This window comes from Macrotis lagotis, chromosome 2 (genome assembly GCF_037893015.1).
Source record: "Macrotis lagotis isolate mMagLag1 chromosome 2, bilby.v1.9.chrom.fasta, whole genome shotgun sequence".
NCBI classification, from domain to species: Eukaryota; Metazoa; Chordata; class Mammalia; order Peramelemorphia; family Peramelidae; genus Macrotis; species Macrotis lagotis.
In genome coordinates, this window is record NC_133659.1 from 162,667,944 (window position 1) to 162,683,699 (window position 15,756).

Genomic DNA, 15,756 nt, shown 5'->3' on the forward strand with positions numbered 1-15,756 from the left:
CATTGAATGTCTTATTTTTTCTTTCAGGATTATGCCTTACTTTACTGGCTTTGATGTTTTCAGCTACAGCCCCAGTTCTTTGGCTCTTAGATATGTTGTGTTCCCAAGACCTGCAGTCTTTAAAATAGCCACTGCTAGGTTGTGTAATTTCCACCATATTTAAATTGTTTTTTTCTTGTTACTTTTAATATTTTTACCTTAATTTGGTAAATTTAGAATTTAACTATGATATTCCTGTCAACTTTCTTTTTTTAGGATCCCTTTCAGGTGGTGATACATAAGCTTTTTCTTTTTCTAACATTCCCCTCATGTTCTAACACTTCAGGACAGTTTTCTTTAATAATTTCTTGTATTATTGTGTCAAGATTCTTTTTTTTAATCATAGTTTTTAGATAGCCTTATTATTCTTTTCTTTTCTCTTCTTGATCTGTTCTCTAAATCAATTATTTTTCTTATGAGATATTATTTCATCTCCCATAACTTTATTGGCCATCTCCCATAACTTTTTGCTCTATTCTAATTTTCAGTCATTTTCTTCCATAAGAGTCTTGGATCTCCTTTTCAAGTTGGCCTACTCTCTTTTCATAATTTTCTTGTTTGTCTTGGATCGTTCTTATTTTCATTTTTAGTTTTTCCTCAATTTCTTATTGATTTTTTAGTCTTTTTTGAATTCCTTTATGAATTCTTTTTGAGCAGGTAGCCAATTGATGTTACTCTTTGGGATAAGGAGAGGCTTTTTTGATTCAGTATCTTCCTCTGAAAATGAACCCCAGTCTTTTCTATTTCCATAGTTAACTGTCTGAATTGAATTCTTTCTCTTTAGTGTAGTCATTTTTAATTTTTTTTAGCAGCTTATTGTTATAGTCACCTCTAATCCTGAGGAGTGGGGGATAGTGTCTCTGGCCTCAGGAACTTTGTCCTGGGCCCAGCTTCTACACACTTTTGCCCTCCAAGCCGCCCCTCAGCACATTGTGCTAGAAATAATCTTAGTCCCTAAGAACCCCCCAGTGTCTATAACCTTCATTTCTTCCCTCTGATATAGAAGCAAGACCAAGAACTAGGTTCTCCTGTAAGTGTGAACAGCCAGCAGCATCCTCATGCCTGTGCCTCTACACTCTACGAGAGTGTGCTTCTTGGCCAGGACCACAATTCACCTGCAGAGCTGAGCCTAGGATTCCTTTTCCTCTTCTCCACTTAGATGCCTACCTCCTCACACTGTTTAGACAGTGTGGCTGAGATGGAGGCTGCCTGCCACCCAGGCTGCCCCTGGGGCTGCCTCTTGATGTTTCAGGGAGCTAGCCTGGAGGTGTTTGTACTTCTTTCAGCCAGTAAAATCTCAGTTCTGGGATATTTCTCGGAATCTTCTCTGCTTGTTCCAGAAGGAACACTGTTCTGCCACAACTCGTGTTTGTATTTGCCATTCTCACCCTGAGATTTGTTTTTTTAAATGTGTTAGTGGAGGAAATCTGGAGATTTGGAATTTTCTGAACTCAACTATCTTCCCAGAATCCCCTCTTGCCTTTATAACTTAAATACTTCTTTGCTTTGCCCCCTTCTTCTTCCTCAATTCTTCCTTATTCATTCTCTTACCCAGGAGGCTGAGAGCAATCCCCAGTGCCGGCGCCTCCAGCTCAAGGACCTGATCATTTCAGAGATGCAGCGTCTTACCAAGTATCCACTCCTGCTGGAGAACATCATCAAGTACACAGACGGTAGGAATGTGCTGTCAAGGAGGTGGGAAATTTAGAAGGAGGAAACCTCATCTAGGTCTCAGGAGACCTGGACATGAGTCACAGGTCCTCTTTTTAAAGATAATTTTATTAATATCTTTTGTGTTCCTCTGTCCCTTCCTCTCCCAAAGACCCATTCCATGTAACAAAAAATATTTTTTTAAAAGAAAAAGAGGGGCGGCTAAGGTGGTGTAGTGGATAAAGCACTGGCTTTGGAGTCAGGAGTTACCTGGGTTCAAGTCCAGTCTCAGACACTTAATAATTACCTAGCTGTGTGGCCTTGGGCAAGCCACTTAACCCCGTTTACCTTGGGGAAAAAAAAAACCCTAAAAAAAAAGAAAGCAAAAGAGAAGGAAAAAATCAACTTAATACAAAGAAAAGATCTGAAAACATACAGTGTTTTATACCTATGAACTTGTCATTCTTAGTAAGGCATGAATAGAGCTATCTCCCCATAACTCTTCTTTGGGGTCATTTATGTTTTTGTAACTTCGTAACTTTTAATAGTTTTGTAGTTCATTGTTATAATATTGTATAAATTGTTTTCCTGGCTCTGTATCATTTTGTGTAAATCTCTGCATACCTCTCTGTATCCATCATATTTAACTATTTTTTCTAGTACAGTAAATATGCCATTAAATTCATGAACCATAATTACATAGCCATTCCCCAGTCAGTGGGCATCTGCTTTGTTTTTAGTTCTTTGCTATCACAAAGAATGTTCTGTAAATATTTTGGTGTGTATGGAGATTTTTCTCTTTATCAGTGACCTCCTTAGAGCATATATCTAGGAGTGAAATCTTTGGATCAAAGTGACATGTTGGTCACTTGAGTCACATAATTCCAAATTGCTTTCCAAAATTGTTGTATTAATGCATCAATCTACCAACTGTGTACCAGCTCGAGTTTGCACATCTTCACAGAATTAACTTCTCCCATAATTTATCAGCTTTGCCATTTTCCCTTTTACAAGTTCTATCAACTTTCTGAGAATGTTTTGTTCTTTGTTGGGGTTTTTTTTTAATCTATAATACCAGGATAGGATGGTACCTTCTCTGCTTGTACTCCACGATTATTATGAGGACAAAATGAGACTAGGAAAGTGAAACATATAAAGTACTAAATAGCTTTGGATTAGTATTATTATCATTTAAGATAGTAGAGACAAATGTGGTTTCAATTTGATTGGATCAGAGAAGTCCATGGTTAGTTTTTCTAACTAACAGAGTTCAAGGTGCTAGGAGTAAGTTAGAAGCAGCCCCTGCCCTACACTGGTCACCATCCCATCCATCTACTATCCTGTTTCATTACCTAGGTCTGTTCCCTTTTCCTCACCAATGTCCTCTCAACACCTCTCATCTTTCCAAAACTCATCCCCCTATCTCTAGCATGGATTTTTATTTTTTATTTGTATCTGAGGCATGGACTTTCAAGGACCTCCAGTGTCCTGAACCTTGAGAATAAACTCATCCCTTTCATTTGAGGTATTTGGGACCAGAGATGACACAGATCTAATATATACAGTACCAACCTCAAGGAAATGAAAAGATAGACCTATGAACAGGATAACAAGTAGTCAAGTAATATTTGACTGTATTCAGATACCACTGGAAGGGGGGAAGGTGCACATATTATTCCAGGCATTGAGCTAATCACTTATTGTTCCTCACAATATCCAGGGAGATTGGTGTTTTTGATTTCCCTATTTTACAATTAAGGAAACTGAGGAGAAAGAGATTAAGTGTTTTTCCCAGAGTCACACAACTAACCAAATTTGAATTTGGGTCTTCTTCCTGACTTTTTTTCCTCTTGCATCACCAGCTGCTTTTGGAGACTGATCTGCAACATTTTATTTTCACCCTGTCTCAACAGGTAATAGTTTAGAGTATCAGAAGTTGTGTCGGGCCCGAAATCAGTGCCGGGAGATCCTTAAGTATGTGAATGAGGCAGTGAAAGAGACAGAGAACCGACACCGGTTGGAGAGCTACCAGAAACGCCTGGACACCACCTCCCTGGAGAGGGCCAGTAATCCTCTGGCAGCAGAGTTCAAGGTATTAGGCAGAAGATAGAAGCAGTTCCTTGGCCTTCCCTGGTCACCACCCCTGAAAAAGAGGGATTTAAGGGGAGACCTTAAATAAGGAAGATCTATGACATAGCATAAAGGAATGTGGGGCACACATGTTCAACACCCAGAGTTCTAGCTATTAGTTGGGGGAATGAGGCAGAACAAAGCTAAGATAATCAGTCCAGAAAAGTTTTTGCAATTAGTGAGATGGAGTGAGAAGGATTGGGGGGGAGGTTAAGTTGAGGAATAGAATGGACTTAAGGGAAGAAGAGAAAGGAAGATGTCCTTGGAGACAGATGAAGGACCAGACCTCGCAATGGTAACTTAGTATGAAGGTAATGTTTGGGGAAAGTTATGATTTAAGAGTAACTTACAGTGGCCCCAGCCAAAGTTTCATTGGTCTTTTCTTTGTTTTCCTCCCTTCCATCAGAGCCTGGACCTCACGACAAGGAGAATGATTCATGAAGGACCTCTGACTTGGAGAATAAGCAAAGACAAGACTGTGGGTATGGATCAAATAGCCTAGAGTCAAGTGGAAATGTATGGGAAGAATCTTCTAGTGCCCCTGGATTTGGAAAGTTTTGCTCAAACTAGGAAAGGGGTTGGAAGAAAGGATTTCTAGGGAGCAAACTAAAATTGGATCAACAGTCAATGCCTAGACCTTCATAAGAGGGATTAAAACTGAGACTGAGCTGAATGGAGGGACATCAGTCTAATAAATAATGAATATATAGTGCTTTGTAAACTTGAAGACATTGTATGAATATGTGTGTGTATACACAAACATATATTCTATACATACACACAGATTGACACATAAATAACACAGAGAGACAGACATAGAGGATAAATAAATAGAAAGGTAGATGACAGATGCATAGGGAGGGAGGGAGGGAGGTGGCTTGTTCCATTTCAAGAACCTCATGTTTGAGTTAGTACTGATCTACTATCCTGAGGTGGGAAAAATTGAGAAAATTAAGATTGACTTTGTTTTCTCTATGCCCCACCCTGACCACCCAAGATCTTCATGTGCTGCTCCTGGAAGACCTGCTAGTACTGCTGCAGAAGCAGGATGAGAAACTGCTCCTCAAATGTCACAGCAAGACCTCTCTGGGCTCCTCTGACAGCAAGCAGACGTTCAGCCCTGTGCTAAAGCTCAATGCTGTGCTCATTCGCTCCGTGGCTACAGGTACCCTCATCCCATTCTCCCTTGGCACAACCTTGCTGAAAAGGAAGGAACATGGCCTTAGGAATTCCTATGGAAGGATGTCTGGGGAACCATATACTGGCTTAGTTTTAAAATGTAATGTTCTGCATGTTTTATTGTATTTTTATTTATTTTGTTAAAAACATTTCTCAGTTCATTTTGATCTTGTCCAGGCCCCAGAGTGTTGTAGAGACTATGTTTGATATCTTTGGTTTGGGCCAGAAAGTTTTAAAGAAAGTCATCCCAGTAGCACCCCTGTTAATATCACATGAACTTTCTTAGGTCCCTCAAAAAGTCAGTTGTGGTTCATTTAACCTTACTGTTTCTCTCCCCTATCTTGGGAGGTCTCTTTGAACAAAGCTCTATTACTATTACCCCTTCTAGAAAAGTCCCTACAAGGACTAGAACAAGATAATATCCTCCCTCAGCACTGCTAGGAAGGAGCTAATCTGGGCTTACTGTGTCAGATTTTAGGACAATTTCCTAGAGAATGGAAAGTCTGGTAGAGAATAGGAAAGAAATTCAAAAAAGGGAAAATGGATGAACTGGGCAAACGTAAAGAGCCATTTAGATTGAGAATGAAGGCCAGGGAAGCTTCCTTAGATAAGGGAAGATAATGAGGAAAAGACCTTTCAAAGCTGAAGATTGATTCTTCGTTCTGTAGTTTTATACCTTGAGAATGGAAGCCTGGTGACTCTGAACATGCATGGGTCAGTTTGGGGCTCTTTTTAAGGCCATTTTCTGGAGTATAGGTCAGTTTAGGGCTTCATTAACTTGACTTCCTCACTAACCAGACTGAAAGCAATGATGCTGCCATTCCTTGACTCTCCCCTCTCTTCTTACACAGACAAAAGGGCCTTCTTCATTATCTGCACCTCTGAACTGGGCCCCCCCCAGATATATGAGTTGGTTGCATTGACGTCACTGGATAAAAACATGTGAGAAAGATGGGTTTCATATTATCCCCCCCCCCTTCTTGATATTGGTTGTGGTGGGTAAGGCATGAGTTAATAACTAAGAACCTGAAGGGGGCAAGGCTGGGGGAAGAGTTCTGCCCTTTACTAGTTTAGCCAACACCCCAAGAGAGCCTGAGGATCAGAGAGAGGGAGTTTAGTGACACCCAAGAAAAAAACAATAGCAGCAACATCAAAGCTAATCCCAGAGGTGGAAAAGGGCCCAAGTTGGAGCCATTTGGCAAGTCATGAAGCTGAGTCTTCTAGGCTTATTTTAAGAGTAATCTGATAGGGGCAGCTAGGTGGTGCAGTGGATAGAGTGCCAGCCCTGGAGTCAGGAGTACCTGAGTTCAGGTCCGGCCTCAGACACTTAATAGTTACCTAACTCTGTGGCCTTGGGCAAGCCACTTAACCCCATTTGCCTTGCAAAAACCTAAAAAAAAGAACTTACTTTTTCTCTTCCCCTTGTCTCATCTTGCCTTTTTACTGAATAATAGGTGGATGGAACTTTTAGAGGGTGCTGTACAGAATGCCACCAGGCACCCTGGAATTATACCAAGTCCTGCCCACCTTTCTCAACCAGCCTCCCAGCAGCCATCTCGGCACAGCTCCACACCTACAAGGTAATCAGCCCTCCCTGAGGACTCCAGCAGCTAAATCCCTAAGGCACATGGTTTTTGACTTTGTTTTAAACCTTGCCTCTGAGAGTTTTAGTGGCATCTGAACACCTGGAAGATGGATAACCCCAGGAGGGAAGGATTAGAAGAAGAAAATTGCCTCAGTTCAGGCAATTGGGAATGTACCCCTTGTTCTCCATATTCTGCTCTCTTAAATGGAGAGGCAGTAAGCTGGGTAGGAGTAGAGGACTAGCAAAAACTTAAATGTTCTCTCCTCCAAGTCTCCAAACAAACACACTCTCTTGGCTCTCCTTTATCCCTCAACTCCTCATACTTACCTTCATGCTGAAGGCAGAGAAGGTAGGATCCAAGGTGCTTACTGGGGAGATGGGATTTCATAATGACTAGCATCACTCTCAGCATTTATCTGACCATACATATGTTTTTTCCTTTCTTCAGTATGGGACTAACTGATTCAGAAACATCCCAAGGAAATGGCTGCCAGCGGGAAGTTGAGCTACTCCCTAGAGGTAAATACCCCTTTCTTATCTATGTAAAGAAGGTAGTCCAGTCTGTCTCCTCTGTGATCTACCTTAGAATAGTGATTAGGGTCATCTAGAGAAATAGACATCAAAGTGTTTGGAAGGGGTTGAGGGAAACAGTTTTAAGTTAAGAAAAATAGGATAATCTGAGAAATACTACTTTAAATATTTGGAAGAGAGTTTTGTATTCAATCATAGAAGGGAATCACTGAAGATTTTTCAGAAGGTGGAGAATGACATGATCAGATTGTGTTTTAGGAAAATCAGTTTGGCATCTATAAGGAGTATAATTTAGAGAGGAGAGAGACCAGAAGCAGTGAAATCAGTTTAATGACTGGTGCAAAAAGTCCAGCCAAAAATGTGCTAGGGTAGTGGTTGTGTCTAGAATGAAAAGAACATATTCAAGAAAGAGTTGGCCACTGAGGGTTGAGGTGAGGAAGAGGAAATAGTCCAGGTTAATTCCAAAGTTACAATCTTAGGGTCTACTAGGGAAGAATATTATAAACATTTCCAACCAAGTCAGTATATCAGAAGTTTAATTTAATTGTTTTTCTTTGTAACAAAGGAAGGTTCATTGGGAGCTGGGGGTGGGGTGGGGGAGGGGGGATCAAGTGATACAAAAATGAAATGTATCGTTTGGTTTGATTTTTCAATAAGCTTAAAGGACAAAAAGTTATCTATAGAGAATAGAAATGAATAGTCTACTGTAGTATTTTCCTACTGGAACAGATTCCAATTCAATTTACCTGAGAGATAAAGGATACTTAGAGGTGAACCAAGATGAAAGAGGCTCAGATCCCTATGAGCATTGACATTAGCATGGGTTGGTAGTAATCTGGAAGAAAGATACTAATGGGCCTGGAAGCTGTGGTTCTCAGTTGCTGAGTGGAAGTGGAAGAGAGGAATGTAAAAAACTGGAGGTTAGAAAACAGCACTGTGTAGTGGGAAGAACACTAGATTCAGGGTAGAGGGCCTGTGTTTCCATTTCTGTTGTTCCTAATTAGTTGTGTGACCTTGGACAAGCTATGTAATTTCTGGACTTCACTTGATGCCATTTTTTAGGTGTGAGGTAATAGAGGACCTAGACCTAGAGAATAAGGGGTATGGGAGAATGGGGACAAAGCATTTGTTCAAAAAATATAATTAGGAGGCTGAGATTTGGGGTTAGAGTTTAAAACCACAGAGTCCCCATTTAGGAGTTAACCTCAGGGAAGGGAAAAAACACAGAAACTTGGGGTCAAGAGAATCTAAAGCAATTCATTTGATTTCCCCTCTACTCACTGGTGTCTTTAGATGGTGTATCTTGATCCCCTGAGAGAAGGGCAGCTCTTCCATGAACCTTACCTCAACCCAGTTAGTTGATTTTTCATATTTAAATTTCTTCCTTTGAAGTTTCTGGAGTATCTAAATTGACTAATGAGATGATGCTAGAGGAGAAGGGGCAGGAGATGGACCAAGAGTACAAACATGCTCACATATAGAAATAGACAGCTTTCTTTTCCCCTTTTGATATTCTTCTTCCTTTCTCTTCTTAGGTGATAGATCCCAGCAGTGGGTTAATGGGAAACATCAAGCATTGTTGGAAGAACCAGAACGGGAAGGCAGTGAGGAAGAATTTGTTGCCCCAATATCCACCTCATCCCTGGGTGGAGGGGGCTTGGGAATCAAAACAAGAGGTGCTGTCCACCTGCCCCTACCTGGCCCATTATTCATGGAGGGATTGGCTGACTCTGCCCTGGAAGATGGTGTGTGAACAAGGGACTCTTGTCCCACCATTCCCCCTCAGTGTTTTATTTCTTTTGGTTCAAACAGCATGGCAGACTAAAATAATGGACTCTAGGACCCAGCCCCCGAATCGCTTTTCACATATTTCACCTTTATCTCAAAGACCAGATCTTTTATCAGGCTGATGAAAAGGTCTTGCTCACACTATAGAAGTGATATTCAAGCAGGGATTAAGTGGATTGTAGAGGTTTCTATAAAGCTATAAAGAGTCCTTGTTCTTTCCCAACTACCTCTACATTAATTCTCAGAGGAACCTGGGAGGACCTGTGGGGAAATTAGTACAGTTCCAGGACATTGCTGGATCAAGCTCCTCCATCTCCATCTGAGATCTGCTTGTAATGTTGAGAAAGACAATTTCCTCCACTCCCTATTTCTAACTATTGACCTGGCATCAAAGATTTTGTATCCCTACTACTTTACAACAGGCATCTGGTTAGGAAAGAAGGAGTGAAAGTCACAGCTCTGTTTCTCCCCTCCAGTGGAGAATCTTCGGCACCTGATCCTGTGGAGCCTTTTGCCTGGTCATACGATAGAGTCCAGAGCTCCTGTGGAGCCAGAGGACGACCTCACACCTACACCATCTGTCATAGGAATCACCTCCCATCCTTGGGACCCAGGTTCCCCTGGGCAGCTGCTGGTTGGAATGGAAGGAAGTGATCCTGCACCCTCTGGACAGATGACTAACCGACTGGAGCTAGAAGCAAGGGAGCTAGATGATGCAGCCCTGAGCTCCCTAGAGCATCTCCCCCCTAGAGCCAGAAATTCTGGAATCTGGGAACACCCAGAACTGGACAGGGACCTGTCTGAAGAGCCTCTTCCCACTGAGGCTGTTGGAGGTTATAAAGTAGTAAGGAAAGGTAACTAAGGGGTCAGCTAGACAGACAATATAAGAATGCCCAGAACCACTCCTTACTTATGAATGCACTCAAAGAAATATTGCTTACATTAATTGGATTTGAAGCACATTTTTGAAAAAGTTGCTGTCATTTCCCTTCCCCTTCCTACTCCCATCCTGAACCCCTGTGTGCTCTATTAAATGATGCAGGGAGACTCAGTAGACAGAAGTTGGAAAAGATCTCTGTCCTTTTTTTAATGGAGGAGATATAGCTTCAGCTCTTAAATGGGAGAAATAGACTTTGCCCTCCCATAGTGTTGTTTCTGATAGAGTCTCCTGGGGATACTGAGGGGAGAGGGTTGATAGAGAGTGAGAGAACAAACCTTTCAACTAGAGCTCAATAGGTCCAGGACGATGTTTGGAAGGGAAGAGGAGGGGAGGGGTTGGCCAAAATAACAGGGCATTTGATGAGAAAAAGGGATCCAATAGAGGAATGTAGAGTAAGGTTGGGAAGGAAATCTGGGAGGATGTAAGAAGAACGGGAAGGGGAATTCTGAATTTTCAAAGGCTTCAGGACAAATACTAGCTAAAGAAAGATTTACTATCTCTGAAGATAGTTCCAGGGATGAGATGAATAGCATAAGGGAAAGAAACTGTTAATAGAGGAACCAAACTGAAATGAGAAGCAATGCTAACATAGCCATTGAAGGATCCTGGGTAGAGGAAAAGTGGAATCTAAATAGCCTTAGGAGGGAGTTGCCAGCTTTTTGTTTTGTTTAAATTTGCCATCAGTGTGATTATCATGACTAGCCCAGCTTCCAAATTCTCCATTAGGATTTTACATTTATTCCCCTAGGATTCATATTTTCTCTCTGTGGTCTCTAAGGAACTGACAGTCTTCATATTTTCTCTTTTGGTGAATCAGTAGAAAGTTCTCTCTAATTCCCTGGGGTATAATCATGTATGATCTTATGTTTACTTTGTTCTTTCTTAACTTTTTTCCCCTTTTTTTCTCCCACCTCCTTTGTTTTCTCTCTATATATATATCTGTCTTTCCCTTATTATTGTTCCTTCTCTCTTCTTCTCCCTGCCTCCCCCCTCCCTGCTCCTCCTCTCCCTCTCCCTCTCTTCTTCTTCTTTCTTCCTCCCTTCCTTTCCCCTCTTCTCACTCTCTTTCTCTCCTTTCTGTTTCCTCCATGGTGGTGGTGGTGCAGCTGAGGTGGCAGGCAGCAATGCTGTCCCTGCATTGCCAGAGTGTGGCAAATCAGAAACTGAGCCACCAGAAGCTGGAGGTGGACCTAATGCCGCGGGTAACATATGGAATTCTCTTGGGACCTGCAAATGGGGTAGGGAAAACTTGAGTCAGGGCAAAAGGGCAGAGCTTGCAAGGAAAGCCAACTTGGGAGCAAAGGAACCACTATATGAATTAATCTTTCAGGTCAGTCTATGAGATCCAGTTAGATCCCAGTCACCAGCTTTTTGGTGTATAATGGTGAGATGAAAGTCTGTATGGGTAAAGAAGCATGGACTTGTTGACCTTTGACTCATACCTTCACCTTTGAAAAGCCACATGATAATCTCCTTTATAGACTCAAGTCCCAGCTAGAGGGTGTTCAGGCAAGGGAGGTGAGGAGAGAATGCTAGCAGGAATTCTTGTCCTTGTCCTTTGATATCCTAGTTGACTGGGATCACACATTGCCCATCCCTTCTTACCACCATTAAAAGAGACTGGTTAAAGGGCCACATGTAGTGAGAGTAGAAACTTGCTGCCTAGGTCTGTCTTCTGTTGGTCTCAGTTCCCTTTTGTGACAATTTTGACATACTTGAATTTGCTAGGATGTAGAGGGAACAAGAAAAGGAGAATACAGGTTATTCTTTTGAAGTGAATCCAGTTAGAAAGGGCTGCTGACTTGTTTTTATTTGGGTTTTAAACCAACTTATTGCCTCAATGGCCTGATCCAGCTCCTCTCCCCTGAAAAAAAAAATACCTGCTTCTTCATCTCCACCTGAGATGATCTACAACTTTTTTTTTCTTGCATCTTCCTCTCACTTCAGGCATCTACCAACCTACCAAGACACTATTCCTTCCCTAGGTTGGGTTTAATACAGAATGAGTTGCATGAAAACAGAATTTGTTTTGTTTTGAAGACAGAGAATATTAACTAACCCACAGGAGAAGTGTGCTGATAATGCACAAATAGGAGATGCCCCAAAAAAGGGGTGAGTTGTCCCCTCTCTTCTACACTGTGTCTACAACAAACCTGACTTTGGGGAGCTGCTTAAGCCCCAGTTGGCTGTAGTAGAGGGAAATTAGTTAGGCATATTACTTTGCTTCTCTCAGCCAATCTTTGTGTAGAGGAAATGGGGAGGGGAAGCATGTCTCTGTACTCTGTTCTCCTGCCTGATACTCTATTCCTCTGCCTCTTGCCATGGGAAACAGGAAACTGTTTTTATGTCAGCATGCCAACTGGACCCCCAGAGTCAAATACAGACCCATCAGACATAGCCAGGAGCTTCTCTCAGCAGGATGCTCCCCACACCTCTCCAGCAGAACCTGAGCACCTGGGAGACAGTGGAGAGGAGAGAAGGGGTCAGTGTACAGCCTCCAGTCTAGCCCTCAGGGATGTGGGCATGATCTTCCGGACCATTGAGCAGCTCACACTGAAACTCAATAGGCTTAAGGTGAGAGGGAATGCTTGGAAGCTACCTTTCCTCCTGGATCCCAGCAGACTCACACTCTATCTCTAAGGGATCTATGGGTGGATGGTGTCTGAGCAGTATTCATTTACCCCACCCCACCACAAATATTCTTTTAGGACTTGGAGACAGCCCACCAGGAGCTGCTAAAGTCCTTGGGGGCAGAGTCATCTGGTGGTACAACACCTGTGGGTGGCCTCAATTCAGAGGCAGTTCGATGGACTGAGAGTTCCCCTTCACCCCCAGCTAAGGACCCCTGCTCATCATATTCTAAGGACAGTCATGAACAAGGACCAGGCCCTGAGACTGGTGAGTAAAGCTGGCTTCCCCATTTTCCCTAAGCTATGCCCCTGTCTGAGAAATAACATTACATGAAAAGAAAACATTTGGGATGAATGCAAAGAAAAACAGGGATTTGAAGAGGAGAGGGGTTGTAATTTCTCTTTTGGACATACCCCATCCATTCCCAGAAGCTACTTCTTTTTGGGGGGGGGGGTTTGCAAGGCAAATGGGGTTAAGTGGCTTGCCCAAGGCCACACAGCTAGGTAATTATTAAGTGTCTGAGACCAGATTTGAACCCAGGTACTCCTGACTCCAAGGCAGGTGCTTTATCTACTACTCCACCTAGCCGCCCCCAACACCACCTAGCCACCCGGAGAAGCTACCTTTCTTGAGCCCACCCTTTGCTCTTTGTCCAGGAGATAAGCCTGAATAATGTTAGACTCACAACAGAGATGGTCCCTCCCCATTTGATATCCAAACAGAGAAGATGGGAATTTTATTTGTTTTGTCTGTGAATGCTTTTTGTGAAGCATGGAGAGGGCTGAAGAGCACCTTGGGATTCCTGGGATCTCTAGGCCAAATAAGTGAGAACTGTCTGTATTGACAAACACTTCTCTTTTTTAATACTCTGGTACTCATCTCAGTTCTTTTTTTCCTTCCCACTCTTATTCCTGCAGGCTCTGACAGCCTAGAAGACAGTCCAGCAGATACAGCCATTTCACTGGGACTTTAATCATGGAAACCCCTAAGACTTCTTGGCTCCCCGCCTCCTCAGGGACCGCCCCAGGGCAGGGGGCACAGGAGGGACTAGAATCTAAGCCAGGTCTGAGGGGGAGCCAGATGCCTGGCTCCACGCATGTTGCTTCTTCCATTCAAATGTCAGTCAAGTTTGCTGTCCTCTCCCCCTCACTAGAGCCTCAAGTCTCCTCTGTGCATGCTAATTGCATCTGAGAGGCCCCCTTTCCTTCCCTGAACACATGTCTATGCACATATGTGTATATGTGTATATACCTTGCAGACTTGACTATCACATCTGTACATTTGAGTGAGAGATGGAGTCGTCTGTATAAATGCACTTTCTCCACCCCATCCCTTTCCTCATAGGATCCCAAGGCAGGGAGTTTAGGTGACTCCCTCCTGTTTGCCATTTTGGTTTTCTATAAATATGTATGTATTGTATGTGCGTCTTTGCTCTTGTAAATAACTTTACTCGAAGGCCTCTGCTCCTGAGAAGGGGTGGGGAAAGACTGGAGGCAGCTCTGAATGGGAGTGCCAGGGTTAGAGGGAGACATCATTCAGTATATACTAGTGAATAACCTCTTCCCCATCCCCTAACCCAGTTCTGAGATGAGGAAATGGCACAGAGCTCCCAAGGAAGAGCCAGGATAGATTGCCCCACATTCCTTTAGACATGTGAGAAAAGCAGAATGTTTCCTTCCATGAGAAACTGTGAGAAACAGGGTTCCTAGCTTCTGACTCCTCCCAGCTCCAAAGACCCCTGGTACTAGTTGCCTATTGCTCTCCCCTCCCTGGATTTCTTACCTGCTCTACCCAAGCAAGAAGACTTGGGTATGGAACCAGCCAAATGTTGAATCCCTCACCCCATCTCTGTTCACTCCCATACTTACAAAGGAAACCAATGCATTAGGTTTAGAGCTGAAAACAGTCCCTTGGGCAGGCAACATTAAGAGCTGGAACCCCTGTCCTGCCCAGAACCTGCCCCTGGAAGGCATCTTCTCATTAGTCCTCAAAATAGCTGTCCTTCCCTTAAAGATTAATAGAATATACACACTGTGCTAGGTGTATATATATACATAATATATAAATATAAATATATATAATATATAAAATATAGATATGGAAATGACTGCTGTTAAAATTATGTATAATCTTTTATTTTCCTTTTATGGTTAAGATTTTCTTTTTTTTTTTTTAAGAAAACTTAAATATTCTTCAGCTGTGGTGGTGTGTGATTCTTGGAGTAGGCTTTTTCTTGGGAGAGCACTGGGGAGGGCCTCACCAACAGGACCTCCTGCCCAAATGCCTGTTCTTAAATCACCATTGTCATCTAAAATGTCTTATATAAAGGAGCCAATAGAACTGGATCTTACGCAGACGCAGCTTGTGATGCACACAGGCAAAGCAAAAAATCATAATATATCCCAGTACTTAAAGGAGCTAAAGGTTAGGTTTGTCAGTTCCTTCAGAACTTCGGATTGAAGCCTCCTTAAATTTCTTAGATAGGATCCATCACCCTTAGACCAAAATGGAGATGAACTTCTAAGACAAAGACAGTGAAGTCAACAAGATGATCCCCCACCCCCCATGAGCTTGTAATAAGCCTCTGTGCCACTAGTTGACTCCCTAGTTGTGGACTAGGTCCTGGCCCTTTCCCTGCTGAAAGAGGAACTCCAAAAATATATATAATAAACTGGACCCAGATGACTCCGGGGAAGTGAGTGTGACTGGTGACTTTGCACAATTTTCCCTCATTCAAATCCAATTCACCTGTGTGTCCTGCCATCACTACCCTAATGTCATGGTTCCTCTTTGAGAGTGAAGGACAAACAACACTACCACAAGATAGAGGAAAGCTAAACTGGATAGTCTTGACTTTCAGTATGACAGGAGTTCAGAGAGGGAAATGATTGGCCTGGACTAGAATAATTGGAAGATTGGAGAACTTGATATGGAGTAATTGAGTTTTGTGTTCAATTGTGCTTTAAAGTTAGTAAAGCATTTTACAAACAGTACCCCCTTTGAACCTTGGCTACTACAGATATGAATACCATGTCACAGAAGCTGAAATTAAAACTCACTGGCCTTTAGTAAGGGAATTATTCTAAATGAGCTCTGAGGTACCTCCCAGCTCTAAACATTTGTGATGTCATAAAATGGAGAGAGTAGAGCCATGGATGAAGGGCAGAGGACCCTTGCTCACAGAAACAAAGTTGTAGAACTGTGTTTGGCTTGATCAGAGCTGAAGCATTTTAGGGAGCAGTGGAAACATGGATCCATGTATTAAAGACCTTGGCCTTGTCAT

The 15,756-nt window shown here is 42.5% G+C and overlaps 1 protein-coding gene across 9 annotated transcripts in view; it reads left to right on the forward strand.

Annotated features, from left to right (window-relative positions):
- Positions 1 to 14,665, forward strand: part of LOC141513406 (rho guanine nucleotide exchange factor 11-like) — a 98,400-nt gene extending 83,735 nt beyond the window's left edge. For 6 of the 9 annotated variants that reach the window (XM_074223164.1, XM_074223165.1, XM_074223166.1 and 3 more), the window contains 13 exons: positions 1,595 to 1,712; positions 3,603 to 3,781; positions 4,226 to 4,301; positions 4,817 to 4,984; positions 5,850 to 5,940; positions 6,453 to 6,578; positions 7,032 to 7,102; positions 8,650 to 8,859; positions 9,379 to 9,756; positions 10,949 to 11,044; positions 12,175 to 12,416; positions 12,551 to 12,740; positions 13,391 to 14,665. In XM_074223164.1, coding sequence (XP_074079265.1) covers positions 1,595 to 1,712; positions 3,603 to 3,781; positions 4,226 to 4,301; positions 4,817 to 4,984; positions 5,850 to 5,940; positions 6,453 to 6,578; positions 7,032 to 7,102; positions 8,650 to 8,859; positions 9,379 to 9,756; positions 10,949 to 11,044; positions 12,175 to 12,416; positions 12,551 to 12,740; positions 13,391 to 13,446 — 2,001 coding nt within the window. In that variant the 3' untranslated portion in view covers positions 13,447 to 14,665. Of the gene's footprint in view, positions 1 to 1,594; positions 1,713 to 3,602; positions 3,782 to 4,225; positions 4,302 to 4,816; positions 4,985 to 5,849; positions 5,941 to 6,452; positions 6,579 to 7,031; positions 7,103 to 8,649; positions 8,860 to 9,378; positions 9,757 to 10,948; positions 11,045 to 11,789; positions 11,938 to 12,174; positions 12,417 to 12,550; positions 12,741 to 13,390 lie in introns of those variants that run through there. The other 3 variants (XM_074223168.1, XM_074223169.1, XM_074223171.1) reach the window with 2 other exon arrangements.
- Positions 14,666 to 15,756: the final 1,091 nt, after the last annotated feature.